General features: G+C 44.3%; 2 protein-coding genes across 6 annotated transcripts; both read left to right on the top strand.

The window, feature by feature from the left end:
* Positions 1-654: 654 nt before the first annotated feature.
* On the top strand, positions 655-14,593 carry LOC124034449 (FK506-binding protein 15-like). Of its 5 annotated transcripts, none has more exons than XM_046347675.1 (29): positions 657-894; positions 5,576-5,679; positions 5,787-5,865; positions 5,989-6,058; positions 6,192-6,266; positions 6,365-6,463; positions 6,549-6,698; positions 6,822-6,890; positions 7,013-7,156; positions 7,263-7,417; positions 7,515-7,563; positions 7,691-7,807; positions 7,908-7,992; positions 8,186-8,289; positions 8,477-8,659; positions 8,756-8,854; positions 8,976-9,070; positions 9,206-9,308; positions 9,583-9,615; positions 10,072-10,243; positions 10,347-10,483; positions 11,544-11,699; positions 11,791-11,943; positions 12,137-12,229; positions 12,351-12,464; positions 12,552-12,659; positions 12,774-13,369; positions 13,567-13,675; positions 13,966-14,593. In XM_046347675.1, exons 1-29 carry the CDS (start codon positions 698-700, stop codon positions 14,038-14,040), a joined length of 3,723 nt encoding a protein of 1,240 aa, XP_046203631.1. In that variant the 5' UTR covers positions 657-697; the 3' UTR covers positions 14,041-14,593. The 5 variants fall into 5 exon arrangements, with proteins under 5 accessions (XP_046203634.1, XP_046203631.1, XP_046203630.1 ...); XM_046347674.1 differs by having other exon boundaries at positions 8,459-8,659; XM_046347677.1 differs by lacking the exon at positions 657-894 and adding an exon at positions 2,033-2,251 and having other exon boundaries at positions 8,459-8,659.
* Positions 14,594-14,943: 350 nt separating this feature from the next.
* Positions 14,944-19,113, top strand: LOC124033365. Its single transcript, XM_046345381.1, has 11 exons — positions 14,944-15,090; positions 15,413-15,578; positions 15,719-15,893; positions 16,033-16,105; positions 16,288-16,406; positions 16,555-16,621; positions 16,754-17,119; positions 17,783-17,969; positions 18,186-18,349; positions 18,459-18,564; positions 18,737-19,113. The coding sequence occupies exons 2-11, from the start codon at positions 15,422-15,424 to the stop codon at positions 18,829-18,831; spliced, it is 1,509 nt and encodes a 502-aa protein (XP_046201337.1). The 5' UTR covers positions 14,944-15,090; positions 15,413-15,421; the 3' UTR covers positions 18,832-19,113.
* Positions 19,114-22,147: the final 3,034 nt, after the last annotated feature.

The raw sequence follows: 22,147 nt of genomic DNA, 5'->3' as shown, positions 1-22,147 counted from the left end.
CCTCGCACATCTTCATTCTCCACATCTGGCAAGCCGTAGAGTCTCAGGTTCCATCTTCTTGTGCATTGTTCCAGATCAGTGAGACGTCTATGGTAGACATTGTTATTCTTTTCCACACTTTTTTCAATTTATGCCACTCTCGTTTTCACATCCTTGATTTCACCACATGCAAACTCCAGTCTTTTTCAAGCCTTCGATAACCATGGTGCCAACCTTTTCTCAATGGCGTCAGACCTGGGGTTGATGAGTAAGGAGAGGGTGGCCGCTATGTCAGAGTTCATGTTGGGTTTTTTGGAGGGTGGAGGTTTGCACGGAGTAACCGGTAAAGAGAGGAATTCGTCATCTTCAACATCATTCGAAAGCATGATATTATCCATCGGCCAAGCGTAGTTATGGCAGTTGGCCATAAGCACGTTTCTCTCTTTCTCTCGCTAACTTCTTCCTTTCTTTTTTGTCACGACTTTGTATAGACATGCCGAAATAAATAATCAAATTATTATTCAAGTAACAGTAAAAGTCTTATATCTTGAACAAATAAAAACAGTAATGACTGTAAACCTGTTTTTTTCACAATCTTTCTGAAGTTTGGTACGGAGCTCCGTAAAAAAGGGTCTGTTCAAGCTGCCATCTTGGCACCTCCTCCAATAAGGCCTTTACCCCGGAGCAGAACAATTCACAGTACCATGGATCAGGTGATATGTCAGCTGATGATCATAAGAAACAGGAAGAGAGATTAGTTGGTGTCCTAGCGTTGTTATTTCTCAATAAGTATTATATTTATCAACCCAAGGAAATCATAATATTTGAGAAGTATTATTGCTACACGAAAGAAAATACATTCAAAATGTTTGCCGCTGATGACGAGGATGGAGATTTTCTGTCGCCTACTGGAGGGTGAGTTTGCTTTCTTTCAGGCTAACTGGCTAATACCAATCTAGCCAAACCATTTTTCTTTGACATGAAGCTGTGCTTATTTTGTAGCTAATGGAAGCTAAGATATCTTGCTTGTTTGCTTTTTTAGACACTTCCTGAATTGAAGTAGGCTTGGCTATAATTTTCACAGAGCTAGCTAGTTACTGCACCCACTGACGACAACTGCACCGATGCTATTGAAAATGGCTAGCTGCGAAATCATTTTGATTGACACTGTAGCCAACTACCCCCTGAATTCACTACAACAATTTGAGGTAGTCAAGCCCATTCACACACAGTCTGGTACATTATTAGATTACTTGTTGATATTGCTGCACTGTCGGAACTAGAAGCACAAGCATTTCGCTACACTCGCAATAACATCTGCTAATCATGTGTATGTGACCAATACGATCTGATTTTACGGATTTGAGCTAGTCTAGCTAGAGCTAGTACCTTGCACAATATAAATCGAAGGAAAGCGTAACCTCGCCTTACACTTCGCGCATCCCCAGTTAGAGCCCTGTGTTCTGAGACAGGCTTTGTCCTCCACCTCTCACCCATTGACAGTAATGCATTGGATTTGCATGTACAGTAGGTGTCTCATGCAACTGGTTAAGTTGCAGGTCACGGTATTTGCTATATCCTATGTTTTGGGTAGTTTGATTTCACCCCAATATGTTTTTCCATTTGGCTGTGAGCCCGATTTCATTTCAAGAGGTTTTGTACCACAGTTGCTGAATTAATAGGTCTGCAATGTCTCATCTGAAGTTCATATCTATTCAATCACTTGAACAATGCAGGCTAACTGCCAACTAGGGCATGTTGTTTTGCTCTCTAACATTTCCTGGTTAGTGGGGCAATTGTTCACTCAGATAATATGATTTTGAGGAATAAAGCTTGTCTGGGCCAGGAGCAGTGGAGGAGGGGGGAGGCTAGGGTTGTGGCTCCTAATTCCTCTCACATGCTACTAGTTAGGTCCAGTAGGGCGAGGGCTGCCTGCTCCTTCACATCAGCTCAGCAAACTGGACTGCAGACGTAGCCAGAGCACCACAGCTCTTCCAGTGATATGGTGTCAAATCTGCCATGGTGGTGTGACTGCATTGGTGAGCAAGCCATTGGGGAAAGGAGAGGAGGGCATTGCTAAGAGTGGCAACACTGAAACTTAGTGTGTTGTTGGGTGGCCCATGCCTGTCTGTGGCCCATGCCTGTCTCTTACAAGTGGCTAAACGGGCTACTCTTCACCACCAGTCGTCAGCAACAAAGACCCCGACCTCAAGGTGCCTACCATGTCTTCTGCTCTGAGGGATAATGACTACCTTTGGAGGGAGATCCAAGGGTCAGTATGGCCCTGCTCTGGAGGGAAACGTTAAAATGAAACCTGATGTTTTTCATCTCGATAATGAACAAAGCATTAATTTGCCGCTTGTGGTCTGACTGTGGCAATTGAGGATGGTCATGGTTTGAATTTGTGATATGGTTCTTCTGCTGGAAAGCATGTAAATGTTCTTGTGATGTATTTACGCTTCAGTTATGGCAACATATCGTTAGAGATGATGGTGCAATACCTGATGTAAGCTATTCTAGTGTGTACGATTTATATCGCAGTAAGAGCTGCTGTGATAACACACAACTGTGAATGTAGGTTGTTTTCGTCATCTTTCATTCAACAAACTGTTAAATGTGGAAATGGGCTACTTGACTTATTAACATGAATAAGTTATTTTTGCATTTTCACTTGTTGGATGCAGTTGCTTTGGGATTTGGAAATCTTAAGTATTTTTCAGATGAAAGGGCTCATAAGAGCAGCTTTTCTGTTGTGTGGGCATGGGTCTTGATATACAGCAGTGTGGTGGCTGTATAAACCAGGCATGGGTCTTGATATACAGTGTGGGGTGGCTGTATAAACCAGGCATGGGGCTTGATATACAGCAGTGTGGTGGCTGTATAAACCAGGCATGGGTCTTGATATACAGTGTGTGGTGGCTGTATAAACCAGGCATGGGGCTTGATATACAGCATGTGGTGGCTGTATAAACCAGGCATGGGGCTTGATATACAGTGTGTGGTGGCTGTATAAACCAGGCATGGGGCTTGATATACAGTGTGTGGTGGCTGTATAAACCAGGCATGGGGCTTGATATACAGTGTGTGGTGGCTGTATAAACCAGGCATGGGGCTTGATATACAGCGTGTGGTGGCTGTATAAACCAGGCATGGGGCTTGATATACAGTGTGTGGTGGCTGTATAAACCAGGCATGGGGCTTGATATACAGTGTGTGGTGGCTGTATAAACCAGGCATGGGGCTTGATATACAGTGTGTGGTGGCTGTATAAACCAGGCATGGGGCTTGATATACAGTGTGTGGTGGCTGTATAAACCAGGCATGGGGCTTGATATACAGTGTGTAGTGGCTGTATAAACCAGGCATGGGGCTTTTGTTCTCTGTGCTCAATAAAAATACATTTTTCACTTCAATTTGTTGTCAGCTGAAATCAGGAACGGTAAGCAAGGAAATGGTTGACAATGAAACGGCAACAACTGAATTGACAGAATAGCATTGGCTTTTTATCCAATGAGCTGTTTTTTTTTGTCTCTATATAACATATGTGTTTATCTGTTTTGAATTTGACTTAGGAGAGCGTAGTAGACCTACCTCATTACGGTACACTAAATAGGGCTTCTGCAGATTATGGGTTTACAGAAATAACCTAAATAACACTTGCTCTATGTCCGGGTTCCCCGTCTCGGAGCCTGCGGGTGATTAAAAAATAATCATTATAATGATAATAATAATTTGGTACCCCAAGTTTTGAGTGTTAATTTTATTTTTTACTTGTTGGAGCTGATTTGCAGTCTCATGTCCAAGTGATTTTACTTTTGGAAATCTGTTTCAAAGTATTCCCACACATTGTAGAGAGATGTGATTGTATACAAATGTAAGCAAGGTTAGAAATTGTCTTAGTCAACTATTATATCCGTTTGGGCTTCTTGTGGTCAATTTGCAGTCTACAAATGAGTTGTAATTACAGTACATGCGGAAAGCATTCAGACCCCTTCAATTGTTCCACATTTTGTGACTTTACAGCCTTATTCTAAAATGAAAACTTTTTTTCCACCAAAATCCATCAACACACAATACCCCATAATTACATTTTTGCAAATTTATAGACAACTGATATAACATTTTCAGACCCTTTACTCAGTACTTTGTTGAAGCACTTTTGGCAGCGTTTACAGCCTCAAGTCTTCTGGGTGTGACGCTACAAGCTTGGTTACACCTGTATTTGGGGAGTTTCTCCCATTCTTCTCTGCAGATCATCTCAAGCTCTGTCAAGTTGGATGGGGAGCGTCGCTGCACAGTTATGTTCAGGTCTCTCCAGAGATGTTCGATCAGGTTCAAGTCCGAGCTCAGGCTGGGCCACTCAAGGACATTCAGAGACTTGTCCTGAAGCCACTCCTGCATTGTCTTGGCTGTGTGCCAAGGGTCGTTGTCCTGTTGGAAGGTGAACAGGTTTTCATCAAGGATCTCTCTTTATTTTGCTCTGTTCAACTTCCCCTTGATCTTGACTAGTCTCCCAGTCATTGCCGCTGAAAAACATTCCCACAGTATAATGCTGCCACCACCATGCTTCAATGTAGGGATGGTATTGGCCAGGTGATGAGCGGTGCCTGGTTTCCTTGAGACATGACGCTTGGCATTCAAGCCAAAGAGTTCAGTCTTGGTTTCACCATACCAGAGAATCTTTTTTCTCATGGTCTGGGAGTTCCTTAGGTGCCATTTGGAAAACTCCAAGCAGGCTGTCATGTGCCTTTTACTGAGGAGTGGCTTCCGTCTGGCCACTCTACCATAAAGGCCTGATTGGTGGAGTGCTGCAGAGATAGTTGGAAGAGTCTTGGTGGTTCCAAATTTCTTCCATTTAAGAATGGAGGCCACTGTGTTCTTGGGGACCTTCAATGCTGTAGAAATGTTTTGGTATCCTTCCCCAGATCTGTGCCTCAACACAATCCTGTCTCGGAGCTCTACAGACAATTCCTTCTACCTCATGGCTTGGTTTTTGCTCTGACATGCACTGTCAACTTATATAGACGTGTGTCTTTCCAAATCATGTCCAATCAATTGAGTTTACCACAGGTGGACTCCAAGCTGTAGAAAATTCTTAAGGATGATCAATGGAAACAGGATGCACCTGAGTTCAATTTCGAGTCTCTTAGCAAAGGGTGTGAATATGTTTGTAAATACAGATTTAAAAAATGAAAGAAATTATATTTTTTATACATATGCAAACATTTCTAAACCTGTTTGCTTTGTCATTACACTGTATTCTGTGTAGATTGAGGAACATCTATTTTTATACATTTTAGGATAAGGTTGTAATGTAAAAAAATGTGGGAAAGTGAAGGGGTCTGAATGCACTGAATGCACTGTTCCGCCTCCTAGACCATACGCCCAAGAAAAAGATCAGTTTGCGGTCCTTCTGTAGCTCAGTTGGTAGAGCATGGCGCTTGTAACGCCAGGGTAGTGGGTTCGATCCCCGGGACCACCCATACGTAGAATGTATGCACACATGACTGTAAGTCGCTTTGGATAAAAGCGTCTGCTAAATGGCATATATTATTATTATATAATATAGTTGATGAACCCTGCTGTGTTATTTCAGGGCAAAGCTGGCATCACTTTTTGGACTGGACCAAGCACCTAGTCAGGGGAATGAATCCTTCCAATATACAGCCCCTAAACAGCCTAGGAAGACCTTGAATCCAGGTAAAAACAATTTTAGCAATGGAAGGAAATATGACCAAAGTTAGGTTAACATGATCAGGTGAAACTGAGATGTGTTTACTGACAATAGAGCATGTTTAAATTTCCAGGACCTCCAGCCCAGAAACCCACTGGCCCTCCTGGTGCTCCTGCAGTATTATTGGCTACAGCTATCCATGCTTTCAAATAGTGAGTATCTTTAAACTGTACAAATGACTTGAAATGCTGCCCTGTTGATCCTGTGACGAGACCCATTAATTTGTTTTGAGTTCATGACTTACTCCATAATCGATGGTGCATCTTTTTGTTTAGTCTTAATGGACAGTATCAGAAACAAGGAAAGCTTGGAGCTGCAGTCCTGGGTAACCACACAACCAAAGAGGTGTGAGCAGAGATGTGCTTTTATTTTTTTTAAATGTGAATAAATGTTAATGATTTCTGTCTCTTTGAACATGCTCATCATCATGCACGTTTGCTAACAATGACGTAAAGGTTTCCTGTCTGTTTTTTCGTAGTACAAACTCTTGCTGTACGCCAGTCAACAGAAACAAGTGACTGCGGCCACGATTCATGTTGGGTTTGTCTTCACGGTGAGTTTGTGTCAGGAGAATCTGAGCAAGTGAGGAGCGAGCCAGTTGGCTTCACTTAAAGAATCTCAGCTCTTACTCTTTCCCATTGTCTTCTGCAGGTTCAGCCCAGCAACTACTGCACTTTTTATGACGACCAGCGTCAGAACTGGTCCCTGATGTTTGACACAGACAAAGCTGCCGTGGACTTTTGTAAAGAGGTGAAGGACAGCAGATGGACTCTGAGTTTGATTAATTTAATACGGATATAAAAGTGATTGAATTGGCAACTTGTCTTTAATTTAGGTGTGTTTGGCAAAAGTGAACAGCGCCCCCTCCTTAGATATGGTGGTGGTGCAGGACCTGACACTAGGGGAGGGGCAGGGTGTTGAGAATGGAGACTCCCTGGAGGTGGCATACACAGGCTGGCTCCTGCAAAACCATGCCATCGGACAGGTAAGATATCGCTGTGTTTATTGTGTCATTAGAGACCAGTGCTTTGCACATTGCTGTGTGTCCTCTTTGCCCTGGGAAGTAGTGGTACAGCAGTGGTCTTGTAATATTCAACTATTGTTTCAGGTTTTTGACTCTAACCTGAACAAAGACAAGCTACTACGACTGAAACTTGGCGCTGGAAAAGTGATGAAGGTGAGTCATTGATATCCTATGGGTGAGTCATTTGGGTTGTATATGCGCAGCTTCTGTTCTCAAGAAGAATAGTAGGGACATGTGGAACTTACAGCTTCCTCGCTCTCCTTTCTAATTGCCAGGGCTGGGAGGAGGGCATGCTGGGTATGAGGAAGTCAGGCCGGCGTCTCGTGGTGATACCCCCCAGTCTGGGAGACAGCTCCCAAGGAGTGGCCAACTGCGTTCCAGCAGACTGCACACTTATCTTTGAGGCAGAGCTACGACGGGTAGGACGTCCAGCATCTCTCAAATGGGACTGTCTGATAACATTAAGCCAAAAGTCACATTTGATGAGTTTCTTTGTCTCCTCATGCTTTTCTATTGTGTCCTCAGTTGAAGTTGGCAAAGGACAGTGTGTCTGACCGTGCCAGTGCTGGGTCTCGGGATTCTGCTGCCCCCTCACCTGCCCCCAGTATGGAGAACTTGGGCCCGGACCTCCCAGCAGGGCCCGCCCAGCCCCCTTCTACTACAAGCCCCGGGAGACCAGGGTAAGAGTACATGCTTTCCTGAACACTCATAACCATCTCTCCCAGCTCATTTCTTGTCTTTGTCCTTCTTTCATTGTTTTCACCCTCTCGTTTTCAGGGAACCACTACTTCGGGCAAAGTCGAATTCCATCAGTGAACAGTTGACAGTGAGTGCTTTCTCTTCTGAGTAACATTAGACTTTAATATAAAATGTTCAAAGCTGACTTGTTTGTAACCCAAGCCCTATCAGGCTGATGAGGTATAACCTACTCCTTAATCTTCCCATGGCTCCAGAATCCAGATGCCACCAAAGCCAAGCTGATCTCTCGCATGGCCAAGATGGGCCAGCCCATGTTGCCCTTCATGGCAGGACCCTCCTCTCAGCCAGACTCCAGTGACTCTGAGATGGAGGTAAGATGGAGGGTCAAAGGGATTGTAATTTTCACATCGCTGCACCTACAGAATATGAGCTGATATAATGATGCTAGATATAACCAGTGTCTTCCTTCAGGACCCCAGTGTGTCCAGACTGAAGGAGCGTCCTGCTGCTCCCTCTCCTGTGCAGATCTCCCCTGCCTCCCAAGCTCCAGTGCAAGGTGAGCTCTCCCACAATCTCTGCTGGAGTCATCACTCTCCATGTTTAGCTGGCCAATAAATGGTCTAATATCACAGTTTTTTTAAAGACTCATTTAGACTGATTTGCTATAACTTTCTTTTCAGTGTGTCAATGTTTGTTGATGCCCTGGGTGTAATTTCTCAGTTTGTACATAATGTGTATTTTTCCTACAGTGCTTTCCTACCCTCATGGGGCACCACCCTCTGCCTTGATGCCTGTCGCTATGACAACTGCTGCTCCGCAGCCTGTGATGCCTGGCTCCGCCCATGCCTTTCAGGTGAGAATGACAAATGTCATTTTCATCGTTCAACTGTCAAACATTTAAACTAATTTCCATGCTATTTTGTATTGGCTGCAGAGCTGACTTAAAGGCTAACCTCCTTTCTAACGAATCTTCCTCCATTCTCTGTTGCGTCATTGAATCAGTCTGTTATGTTTTTTCATAGCCTTATGCCTACCCACAGTCCTCTATGGCTCCCTCTCAACTTCAACAAATGGGCCAGATTTACCCCACCCAGACAGTGCCATACATGGGAGGCACTGGAGAGGTCACTTCCTTCCTCATGACTGAAGCTCGGCAGCATAACACTGAGATCCGATTGGCTGTCGGCAAAGTGGCCGATAAAGTGGACCAGTTGGCGTCAAAGGTCAGCAATATTATTATTATTATTATTTCTCTTTCTGTATCAGACATTTCCACCTCCAGTATGACATCAGTTTTTCACTTCTCATCAATTTGACAGGTTGATGACCTTCAGAGGCAAGGAGGCCACTCATTGGCTATGCCCAGTGTTAATATGGAAACATCCATGATTATGCACAACATCCAAAGAATCATTCAGGTATAGTCTGGTTGGGGGGGGGGGGGTGGGGGGTGTTAGGGATTTAATTCCCTAATAACACTTTAGTAAAATGTCTACATGTTTTTCTCTCTCACTGCATCTCACTATATTTACTCTACAGGAAAATGAATCTTTAAAGAAGGATGTCTATGAGAAGAGCTCACGTGTAGAGGAGCAGAACCACAAGATTGGGGAGCTCATCAACCAGAACCAGAGGTAAGACACAGACATTGATGCAGAAGTTAACATTGGGGGATCTAAAATGGCATCATATTCACATACCAACTTCAGACACAGCTGTTGATTTTCTCTGCGTGTCCAGCCAGGCTTGTCTCTTTTGTTGTTGTCCAGATACATGGAGCAGAGTAACCTGCTGATGGAGCAGAGGAATGATTCCCTGAAGTCCTCCAGTGAACACAACCAGGTCCGGGTGCTGCAGGCTGAGCAGGATAAGGTAGATCACAGTACCACCACCCTACCGTACTTCTTCTGTATATACTGTCATCAGACTGCAAGGAGGAACTAATCTTCTCTTATACTCTCACAGTCAGGGCTCATTATTCTCACGTGACTTAACGGCTCTATTACTGTATCTAACATGGCTTTAGGGATATTAGTGTTGTTTTTGTCTGGGGACTAGACTAACAGAATGACTGCTGCAGCTCCTGGCTATTTGTCTTGCTGTGTTCCTCTCAGGACCTTTAGTAGTGACTGCTCTCTCTTTCCAGCATGCACGGCCTCAGGACCTGTGCTTGGGCCAGGTGAGCCTGTTAGCTCTCGCTCTACCTTCCTCCACTCATCCTCCTTCCCGTCCCCCTTTTTGCTGACTTTTCATTTTTTTTCTTCAGCCCTTTCCTCCTCATCAGTCATCATAATTCACCAGTCATCTTCTTCCCACAGGATCATGCTGTCAGGCTCCATGTTAACTCTGTCTCTCACGCATCACATCCAGCCAATCACCACTGTCCGCTCGCACTGTCTATGGCTGTGTCCCAAAACTCTGAGATGGCCTCCTTTCCTCGTCGCCTTTCCTTCATGACCACTGGATAAAGGACTGGACACTGACAGTTCCCAACATCTTGATTTATTTCCAGTCAGATTAGTGATCATGAAGGAAATACGTTAGTTTAGGTTATTGGGACACAGCCTGCCTTTGGACTGTGTATTGTATAGACCGACAACACCGCTGACTAACAGTACTTGTCTCTGTCGCTCAGGTGCGTCTGACAGAGGAGCTGGCTAAGTGTACAGCGCGGGTGTCCCAGCTGCAGCAGGAGGCCACGTCTCACCAGCAGAGGGCTGCAGAGCTGCAGAGCAAACTGACCTCTGCCCTGCAGGACAGTGACACGCACTGCACACGCATCTCCTCCTTAGAAACCCAACTGGAAGGTTTGCACTACTCTTACATAATTATGTGCTATAAACACAATGTTTTTATTTTAAATTGGTTAGAAAGGTGTCAGTGAGAGTGTGTTTATGTTGGTGTGAGTAGAGCTAAAGGAGACGTCAGAGCGAGGCCAGGCCCAGTACCGTACAGAGAAGCAGAAACGCAAGGAGATGGAGCTCAGAGTAAACAACATGGAGGAGGAGTTGCAGGACCTGAAGATTGACAAAGAAAGTCTGGAACGAGTGAGTATGGCACAGTGTCTGTGGGCTGTTTTCTCGCAAGGGCGCTGGGCGTGATGGTATTCCAGGGAATGTACTCAGAAGGTGCGCAGATCAGTTGGCAGGCATCTTCACGGTAATTTCCAACCTCTCCTTCTCCCAGTCTGTAATGTTTTAAGATGACCACCATCATTTCTGTTCCCAAGAACTCTTAAGGCTTCATGCCACAATGACTACCACCCTGTAGTGCTCACATCTGTCATCATGAAGTGCTTGGAAAGGCAGGTTATGGCACACATCAACTCCATCCTAGACACACTCCAACTTGCATACCGCCCCAACAGATGCATAGACGGAGTCTCAATTTCACTCCACACTCCATTTTCTGAAGACCCAACGGTGGTAGATCACTGGCGACCTACAGGGAGGAGATCAGTGACCAACCTCTCCCTCAATGTCAGTCAGTAAGACCAAGGAGCTGATTGTGGACTACAGGAAATTGGATGGCGGGCACGCCCTCATCCACATCGACGGGGCTGTAGTGGAGCAGGTCGAGAGCTTCAATTTCCTCTATGTCCAAATCACTAAGGACTTAAAATGGTCCACGCGCACAGTGCCTCTTCCCCCTCGGGAGGTTGAAAAGGTTTGGCATGGGCTCTCTCAAATTCTCAAAGGTTCTACAGCTGCACCCTTGAGAGCATCTTGACTGGCTGCATCACTGCTTGGTATGGCAACAGCACTGCACTCAATTGCCTGGTGCTATAGAGGGTGGTGGGGACAGCCCAGTACATTACTGGGGCTGAGCTCCCTGCCATCCAGGACCTCTATATCAGGCAGTGTGAAAGAAAGGCCCAGAAATCATAACCATGTTCTTGTGCACGTGAGATTAAAACGTAACTTTTAGATTTAGCCTCCAATGCTTACATCTCTGCTAGAAATTGCCCAAAGGCACAGATCTAGGATCAGCTTACAGATCTCAGTTCTCTTCACTCCTATACCATAACCTTCACCAATAGTGTAGGAAATGGACCTAAAACTGAAATTAGATCGGTGTCTAAGGGTAGCTTCATCTTTCTTCTCTTAGACGCTGTCAGACAGGAAGAGGAAGTGGCAGGCGGAGAGGCAGCGGTGTGATGAGGAGATGGAGGAGCTGAGGAGGAGCAGCCAGCAGGACATGGACAGTCTAAAGACACAGCTCCGCAAGGCCAGGACCAGCACTGGCCAGGCGGCCTCAGAACAGGTACTGTACAGGGTATAATAATATGTCTATGGGGAGAGGGTGAAGAGTAATTGTGCGTGCGTGTGCGGCTGACTGTGCGTGTTTGTTCCAGCTAGCCCAGCTGCAAGCGGAGCTGGAGGAGGAGTGGAAGGGGAAGTGTGAGCAGGCGTTGGCCTCAGCCAAGGAGCAGCAGGGGCGTCAGATGGCCGAACTGGTAGAGCAAAGGGACACACTGGAGCAGAGACTGACCCAGCTACAGGAAAAGGTCAACAGCCTAACCCATATTATACCGTATACAAAGCTTTCTCTCTCCTGACGCCCCTTTGGACTCCTGAGTTAATACATACTTTTATATTGTGTGGCTAAGGGGGATTTGTTACTGTTATACAACAATGGAATTCCAATTACTTGTGTAGCTTAATCTGTGAGAGTTTAGTGGCTCTAACGCATTCTAACAGTTCTCAGCTCTGAAGCAGTCCAGGGACTCAGAGGAGCAGGGCCTGCTACAGCAGCAGGTACAGGACGAGAAGCTGCAGGTCCTACAAGAAAAGGTACTGATGTGTTTACATGTTAGTCTAGCATTAGCAGCTAACTCTCCATATCATAATGAAGTCCTCTTTCTCACACACCCACATTCTTTCTCTCCTTTTCTCTCGTTCTCCTCTCTTTCAGTATTCAGGCCTGGAGGAGCAGTCATCCGCTATGAAACAGAAGCTTGAGGGGCGAGTGGCTGAGCTGGAAAGGAGGCTGGCAGAGCAAATGGGCCAAGAGGACACTGCAGGGGAGGTGAGAGGGACACAGACATGTTTCACAGCTGAGTGTCTGTCTTACCTGTACTTCATGGTTTGACCCTAGCCCTGTGTGCCCTGGCAGGTGAAGCGTGTGATGAACGGAGTGTTCCACTCTCTGAGAGGGGAGTTTGACCTACATGAGACCTACACAGGCAGCGCTGTGCTCAGTATAATCGTCAACACCATAAAGGTACTGCATCTCTGCTTGACAATTATCGAGACTGTTATATCTTACTGTGTTATTCACAATGGAGATGGACTGAAAGGAATTTGGGTGAATTAATGTTGGTGTTTGACCCTTCAGAGTGTTACGTTGCAACTGCTCAACGTTACTGAGAGACCTTCGTCCCAACGGAGTGAAAAGGAAGAGGAAGAGGTGGTGGAGGTCAGTGATGTGAAGCTTCGAGAGGAGAGACCACCACAGGATGTCCATGTGAATGGAGAGGAAGAGGAGGAGCAGAGGGTAGAGTCAGAGCAGCCTAGTGAGGCCGTTGGGCAGAGGGAGGGAGACCCCAGAGATGTGCAGGAGAGGGCTCGTCTGGAGGCAGAACCAGAGACCGAGAAGCCGACTAAGGTGGAGCTAGCGTCAGACATCCATACAGAACCAGAGCAGCAATCACACTCAACCCAGCCACGACCAACATCTCCCGAGCCACTGAGAGAGAACACCACCGAGGCTTCGGAACCCACTGACATAAACCCTGAGGAGAATCTGCCCTCTGAGATGGGACAGGAATGTCAGTTAGAAGGTGATGTAATTACCCCAGAGGTGAAGAAAGTGAGTGTGACTATTGACGGTCCCATGGGTGAACTGGAAATAACTAGCCCCAAAGCCACAGGTCCTCCAACCCAGCCCCCACCTCCACCAAGCCCTCTGCATGACAGTCCTGGGAAAGTAAGGTGAGTTTTCTAGAGAGACCAGTGAACTACACAACCCAGTCTCATTCAACTGAGCCTTATCTATGTTCATAATAAGTCTGTTGTCCCTTGCTAATATGCATGAATTCCTGCACCTCTCTCTGCCTTCTATATCCCCCCTGCTCTCCTTCCTTGCTCTACTCTATGTCCATTCTCACTTACATGTTCTATTCTCTCAGTCTGACTGAGGGAGTAGGAGAGGAAAATGGAAAGGATACATTTTTCCAGAGCACAGCCCCAACCAAACCCCCACCACCACCCACTGAGGAGGAGGATGATGATGAGCTGGTGAGGAAGGATCAGTAGAGCCACACCAGTTCTCTCAGATTTATACACACTGCTTTGGTTCCCCTTGTTTGTCTGTTACATGGCCTACTGAATAGTACATAAGATATCTTGAAACCAGCTTTATGTTCTAATTCAGTGGCAGGTTCCTCTGCTGTTGAATGTCTATGACAGGAACTTGTTCTGAATTACTTCATTCATTTCTGAACAGTTTCATATGTTTTTTGTGGTTCGTCAGCATAGGATTACGGAACACAACTCACATTTGATATACTTTCCCCATGTTTTCTAAGAGCTTGAAGGGGCGACCTCCCCCAGCCCCTCTGTTTGGCGATGAAGAGGATGAAGATCTTGACTGGCTGGGCTGAGCAACAACTGAAGTGATAAGTCCTATGAGTCTTGAAGGCCATCCTCTAGAGAGATGATTTCCACTGTCCTAGAAGAGACTATACCTGGATGAACATGTAGTGAACTCAGTCTCTGTCTGAGATAAGGGAACTCTGATCAATGTGAGTGAGAAGGACGTCCTGTCAGACTGCCCTGAACACTGCACTGTGGTTAAAGGTCTGTGTGCCATGTTGAGATCTGTAGGGCTGACCCGATTGCTGTTGCATGAAAGCCACCTTTGGTCAATTAAGTCTGATGAATCACCCCCCCCCCCCCATGCAATCAACGTCAATCCATCTGTTAGCCCTGTAATTTGTTGTTTTCATTGGGTCTTCGAGACTAAAATGATGGTCTAGGGTATTTTAACTACTGTAGCTTTTATCTGATTTGATTTAAGATGTCTGTTTGCTTGTTGTCAGGGTTACAAGGCTGTTGTGTATTAATAATGAGGGCTTGATGCTTCAAGAACATCTAATTTAAAAAAATGTTTGCTGAGATTCATTCCAGAAAATAAAGAAACATTATAAAAAAGGATGTCCACATTCTTTCTTGAATTTTTTTCTTCTTGTATTTCCACAAGATATTGCACCAGAGAGATTTCTGCATCATTTTGGTATGACATCCATAATCAAACCAACGACCTGCAATCAATGAATGCTGATACTGCTAGATTATAGCATACTTACTGCAATTAAAACGTTTAAAAACAAATCGACCAAACTGGATCATAATTTGGTGTTGACACATTTACCATAACACCACATAATAAAGTATACCTAAAATGAGTAATGGGTATGAAAGGCTGTGCAGAGCATCCTCCAACAGAGGATTGGTTTTGGTGTAAAAACTGACGAGCAGGTGGAGAACTAGTATGGAAGTGTCTCGCCGTTGCTTGGCAACGCAAGTTCTGACAGTTGGCTCTTCCTGGGTAGCTAGCAAGCAGAGTTGTTGACTAGCGACGTTTATTTTTATTTGGCTAAATTAGCCTAGCATAGTTATTCCATTCCGTTATCTAGGTTGCCCAACACGAGGTACGTATGCGTTGCACTCGGATTGGGGGTTCTGCTCAATAAGTATTGCAGAGGTAACGTTACTGTAGAAATGGTTGGCTGGCTAGCTAACTACTATACTAGTACACTAAGTTTCTCTAACAAAAAAAGTAGTTTCCTTTCAATTGACGAGAAACAGACAGATCACAAGGCCAGGTGCTTCTCCAAAAATGATTTTTAGATTGAACCAATGTAGCTAGCTATTATTGGGAATGCATTCTAAGTGGTATGCTAGTATGGACATTAGATGGCTAACAGTATATGTACTACAGAACAAGCTACATGATTGCATTCTGTCACTCAGGTGTAGTCCATGGGCAGCTTTGCCAGTGAGGTTTTGGATGAGGCCCACTGTTTCTGGGCGACGTGCGCTCATCCTTGCTGCTGGGAGTCGGAGCAGCGCATTGCCAAAGGCGTCCCACACTACATAAAGCCAATAACATCAGATGGGGGCAGAGCCCCTGTAGATGGTAGGTAGTCATGTATTGCAATTCAATTTCCCTCCTCTCTTTCAAACACACACAGCAGTACTGCAAAATGCATTGAGCAGCTGCTGTCTCATATGGACCATATGTCAAAGTGGATTAACAGTGCTGTTCTTGCTGTTCAGTGGAAGAGTTTCCAACCCTTAGTGTGGTTAATGTATCGGAGTGGACTGAGGGCCAAAAGACCCCTAAAGGGAAGCTGCTTTTCAAGACGCGAAGCAAGGAGAATTTTGCCACAGATGCCTCTCTAACTCTTCTCTCCAGCCAGTCACAAGTCCAGCAGCGGGAGCATAACACAAGGTTAGTAATAGCCTAATAAGTCAATATAGTATATTGCCATTCAGTATACTGAAACAGAGAACAGAGTTATTATTTATAGTTGAAGTTTAAACAATGGATTTGCATAGGGGTCGTCTTACTCTCTAATTCTTCTTTGCAGTGCAGACCTTCATGTTCCAGGGTTAAACTCTGTTGACCAGATTCCTCGTAATAAACAACACAAGGAAGTAAAGGTTCGTCACAGTTACACAGAGACAGTAGGCCTAAAGTCAGACGCAAGGCTTACTGACTTTGTCTTACACCCTTTGTTGAAAACTAAAGATGGAGTTTTTGTAGGCTATACTTTTCCATGGTGAGTAATATTGATCGAAGTATAGCTGATCCAGTGTAATGTTTGTTGTGGGTATTATTGCAGCTCAGCACAGTTCAGATCAATCAGTTGGCCAGCTGTTCCAGTGCATCATGGGGCTCTGGCTCCCTAGTGATGTGGGTACCCAATCCCCAACACATCCCGCAGTGCCAAGCCCGAAACAGGTCACTTGATTTATTGTATTTGATGTTGATTGTACCTTTATTTTTCATCATACTCAGTCACCTTGTGCTGTACTTTTTATGTTGTAGGCCTATTACCTTGTTAGGCGTTAAACTTGGCAGATATGCAAATGGACTTTTTTGATCACAGGCCTAAATCTCCCTATGTACCTGTCAAGGAGCTCATTTGCCTTCCGTCTTTAAAAACCTCAAAAATTGTGAGTACCATATTTACACGGCTTTCATAAATTGTATGTGGCAGGTTATTTGTCTTTGTATTACATTAGTGTTAAAGAATAGGCCTATTTCGTTAACCAGTTACATTTACTAGTCTTTCTTGTATATTATAGAACAGAAATCCAAGAATTGAAGTTCAAGAGTCCAAGAATGTGCGGAAGAGGGTGCCGTTCCAGCTGACAACATTGACGTCAAAGCCGAGAAGTGAGCATGGGTTGAGCTCCCCAGTGGCACAGCAAACTGTCCACCCAACAGACCTTGCCCTGGCCAAGCCTGACACAGACACTGACCCTAAGAGGGAGGAGGAGGAGGCCCAGACCCAGGCTCATACCAGCCCACACCCTCCCCCCGTACCCAGGATCCCCAGTGCTTTCCTCCTCAGGAACAAACCTGTGGTGTTCCACAGTGTCAGGGAGAGGGTACTGAGAAGACACACCCACCAGGACCTCTCAACATACAAGTACAAACTGGACAGCAAGGTCACACATACTATCATACTACTGTCCCATGGCATTCTCTTTTTACATAATGATTCTCTGCTCTGAGTATGACTGGTCTGTCTGATCATTAAAAGGCCTGGCTCCAGTGCTGTTTAATTTACATGTAACCAACAGCCATGAAGCATGTTGCTGCCTTTCAATCCATACTCATCAGGCTTGCTGAGTGGTTGAGAGAGGGGGAAAACCCTGATTTGGCTCCACAGTGAGGGAGAGTCACGGGAGAGTGAGACTGGCCATTGGTTCTGGAGATGCAGGCACTGATAGCTCCAATTACACTCAGCTTTTCTGCCTTTATAACTGTTTATTTTTTGTTTTCAGCATCTCGTGTAGGGAGTGGTCAGTAGATTGGAACAAATTCCTGCTCAGCTGTTGATAAATAAATGAAGAGTTTAAACTTAACTGAATTATTGCCAAATCCACTGTCTGGGATGTATGCTACTTATTTTAAACACTTGTCTATTGTAATGTCCTGTTGGTGGATGGAAATGACGTGAGGAACCGCTAGTTTAGTCAAAAATATATATATTTTTGTAGAGTGTTACACTTGAATACGGTAAATCTGTCAACCCATGTTGTTGTTTTGGTTGTTTGTTTTTTTAGCTCTATTTCCTTTTTCTTCTGTCTTCATGGCTCTTGCTCTAGACTGGTGGGGGTGGCATTGACTGGGATAGTCTGAGAAGACAGACCTATCTGTGGAGGAAGCACAACCTTCCACCCAGAGAGAAGCCATTTCCCCCAGAGGACATGACTGTCAGCCAGATAGGCTTTGGTTTCTACCCCATCCCAAAGGCCATGCTCCATCACGACCCAAGGAGCCCTCTGTCCAAAGGTAACACACTGGAGCTCTAGGCTGCATATTGTATGCAAGCCAGGACGCTGTGTCATGCTGTCACAAAGAGACTTACAGATTTGTAGATTTGGCATCGAATGGATCAACGTGATCAAAGAACTGCTCATTTGTAACAAACTTGTATATGTTTTTTGGTGTGATGCCAATAGAAAGATTTCAAAGAATCTTGTTGAGGAAGATGTGTGTGCATTGCAGGTCCAGCTGTGTGGCGCTGCCTGGAATGTGTAGATGGGATGTGGTGTGGCCATGGTGGTGGTCCACTGGCCTCCATATCCAAGTGCCTTAACTCATTGGTGTCAAACAGTTCCTTCAAGTTCTGTAGCAGATCCAACCTCAGCTGTCAAAACCCCTTGCACCAAGTAATTGTCCGACTCTACATCTCTCAAAGCTAGCCAACACACTCAGTGTGAACCAATCAAAACCAAAATTTGTCCCTGCATTTGAAACTGATCTGACATGTTCTTTAAGCTCCTAGATGGAGATTACCTAAGTGATGTGGATCCAGGCAACAAGGGCACCATCGCTCCTCAGAACTCCATGATGTACCTTCAGGACACAGCTTCAAACTACAGTGGTGAGTATATCAATACCTTATAGGATGGTTCTCAGTTTTTAACTTTTATATTTGTTATTGTATCGTCATTCATCTGCTACTTTTTAAAATGTATGTACATTGGTACATCAGAAGTGTCCATATATGCAATATATTCTCAGATAATTTTCCTAATCTCCATGTGATTCTACAGACTGTCAAGGAGAGGATAATGAATTTGGCTTATGTCCAGAGAGAGATGCTGAAGGAGGTCTAGGATCCCTAGAGAGGCCAGGTAGGAGCTCTTAGGACAAAGGGCACAGGTCTTCAGGTTCCCAGCCATCCCCTCCACCCTCTAGCTTCAACTCCAATACCTACGGAGATGGTTAACCTTGAATATGAAGAGACGGACACTGAACGATCCAGGACTAAGATCCAGGAGTAAATGTACTCATCATGCCTGTGAACATTCATATATGTAATCCATAGCTATCCTTATGCTTTAGATAAATACATCTGGTGGCTTACTTTTTTCATGTCAAGTATAGCCTAACATGGTAACGTAACAATAAACACTAAGTGTACAAAACATTAAGGACACTTGCTCTTTCCATGTCATAGACTGGCTAGGTGAATCCAGGTGGAAGCTATGATTCCTTATTGATGTCATTTGTTAAATCCACTTCAATCCGTGTAAATGAAGGGAATGAGGCAGGTTAAAGACTGATTGTTAAGCCTTGAGACAATATAGAAATGGATTGTGTATGTGCCATTCAGAGGGTGAATGGGCAAGATAAAAGATTTAAGTGCCTTTGAACGGGGTATGGTAGTAGGTCCTAGGCGCAGCGGTTTGTGTCAAGAACTCAACAGTTTTGTGTATCGAGAATGGTCCACCACCCAAAGGACATCCAGCCAACTTGACACAACTGTGGGAAGCATTGGAGTCAATATGGGCCAACATACCTGTGAAATGCTTTTGACACGTTGTAGAGTCCATGCCCCGACGAAGTGAGGCTGTTCTGAGGGCAAAAGCGGGGGTGTAACTCAATATTAGGAAGGTGTTCTTAATTTAATGTTTTTTCCACTCAGTGTATGTTAACTTACATGATTTATACTGCCTAATCCTTGTTCAACAATCAACAATTCTTATTCAGTTATGTCATGATTCAGTATTTGATTATTTGACATTAGTCAGCTTCATGGTAGCCTTGCATATCAGGATTGGAGGTGCTTCTCACCACAGGGTTTAAATGGAGTCCATCACCTTCATGGATATGAGAGGGCACCAGGTGTCACTGTAGAGTCATCGAGGAAATTCCCAATTTGGCTGTTTTGATCAGTTGCCATTGCCAACCTCTAAATATTTCACTTTTAAACATAGTTAAAATGTGTTTTTATTATGATAAAATCGTCTACAAAAGATAAATTTGGTTCCACATATTTTGGGAGCTTTGTCACAACCGTGGCTCCTGTCCGTCCAGCAGCCCAAATATATACATTCGCCATGACAACTGAAAGAAGGGGCTCTGGGGTTAGATCACATCATAGGGCTAGGGCTATGGTTCAGTCAGTTTGTTTATGGAATAGTTGATGGTACCCCCTCGACTCTCCAGCTGCGCTCATTTCCGCTCTCTGTCCTTGGCCTAATTATGACTGCAGCAGCAGTCAGTGGTTTGTAATGTAGCAGAGGATGTGAAGTCCAGTGTTGGTGCAGGAGGTTAGGCTAGCTGTGCTACTGCTAGTGGAGTAGACGCCCAGGAGAGGTTTCCTGCTGCTCTGCCAGGTGCTCCTCCTATGAGGGCCTCATAGTAACAGTACTTATTAAGCACGGACTCTCACTGTAACAAAGCTGGGTTGAGGAAAGAACTGGCTGAACTGAACCTGTCTGATGACCTTTTTTACTTAAATTCTCTCTGTAAAAGGCAAGGTTTTAAAAGCAGAAAGTACTACATGAACAAGTTATAATAGTGATGTGTTCAACATGTTTCTCTCTTACTCCCTGAACTCCAGAGCATCTCCTATCAGGGAAAGGCCTCCTTCTGCGGCGTGTTCATTATTCTAGAGATTTGATTTGGTATTTTTTCCTATTGTAAAGGTCCTGTTTTGATTCAATTCACCAGGGCAGTGGTGAAAAACGTACCCAATTGTCATACTTGAGTAAAAGTAAAGATGCCCTAATAGAAAATGACTCATGTAAAAGTGAAAGTCACCCAGTAAAATACTACTTGAGTGAAAGTCTCAAAGTATTTGGTTTTAAATGTACTTATGTGTCAAAAGTAAATGTAATTGCAAAAATATACTTTAGTATCAGAAGTAAAAAGTAAAAGTATAAATCATTTCAAATGGATTATTAAGCAAACAAAAAGGCACATTTTAGACTTTTTTTAATGGGGCACACTCCAACACTCAGACATAATTTACAAATAAAGCAATTGTGTTTAGTGAGTCTGCCAGATCAGAGGCAGAAGGAATGATCAGGGATGTTCCCTTGATAAGTGCGTGAATTGGACCATTTTCCTGTCCTGCTAGCCATGCAAAATGTAATGAGTACTTTTGGGTGTCAGGATAAATGTATGGAGTAAAAGGTACATTGTTTTCTTTAGGAATGTAGTAAAGTAAAAGTTGTCAAAAATATAAATAGTGAAATAGTAAATTACAGATACCCAAAACAACTACTTAAGTAGTACTTCAAAGTATTTTTACTGAAGTATTTTACACCACTGCACCAGGGTATAAAGAAGCCATTGATTAGGAATGACCTCAAGTAAGTTGAATGTCAGAGCAAACAAGCTGGCCTATTTTTAGGTGGCATAACACTGAATATTGGTCATTAGATATGAGTGCCTGCTGCACGCTGCTGGATAACGAAGTATCTAACTACTTAAAGAAAGTTTTGCTTAATGCTCTGAACTATGATAGTGGAGTGTAAATATCCAGTAGGCCTGACTCCCTTACCTGTACATACGTAGCTGTTTTATCATCAGCTGTAGATTGAATGAAATATCAAGTGTATGGTGGGTTACATTTTACCAGCCTAGCCCATTCAGTCACAGTTAGCTTTATGTGTTTGTGTCACCATCCCTGTTGGATAACTCTGGAACTTTCTGTTTACAGCTCTTTGAGATAAAATGTTCCCCTCTGAATCATAGGCACCACTGTGTAATGGTGCCACACAGCCCGTCCCCCTCTCGCCTCCCCACTAAACAGGACACTCTCTGTCAGGCAGCTACACCAGCAACTCCCACACTAAAGTCCCTTTGAAATGCAAGTTCATTTTTTTGTGTACTTAGTGTAATATGCAGTGTGCAGCTTAATAACCCTCAGATTCACTGGAGCAAAAAGCAGTGTCAGTAGGTATGGTTGCCTTGGCCCATAATCTGTTTGTCTGATTCAATTTTTGGATTGGGAGGAGAATCAAAGTATTTTCAATTGATGTAGGCTATAAGTAGCCACAGTGTATTGGGTAAAAGGAAGGATTCATTTTTAAATGGACTGTGTGTAGGTGGTCTGGATTCTCAGTTCCAGTAGATGGTTTATAATGAATGTCTTGTCACAGCCTAGTAGTTCTGTCCTGAGATTCTATTTATTTTTCTATGCATTGCATGTGTATTGTGCCTGGTTGTCA

This window comes from Oncorhynchus gorbuscha, linkage group LG04 (assembly GCF_021184085.1).
Source record: "Oncorhynchus gorbuscha isolate QuinsamMale2020 ecotype Even-year linkage group LG04, OgorEven_v1.0, whole genome shotgun sequence".
Classification (NCBI taxonomy): Eukaryota; Metazoa; Chordata; class Actinopteri; order Salmoniformes; family Salmonidae; genus Oncorhynchus; species Oncorhynchus gorbuscha.
This window is presented reverse-complemented; position numbering and strand designations above follow the sequence as displayed.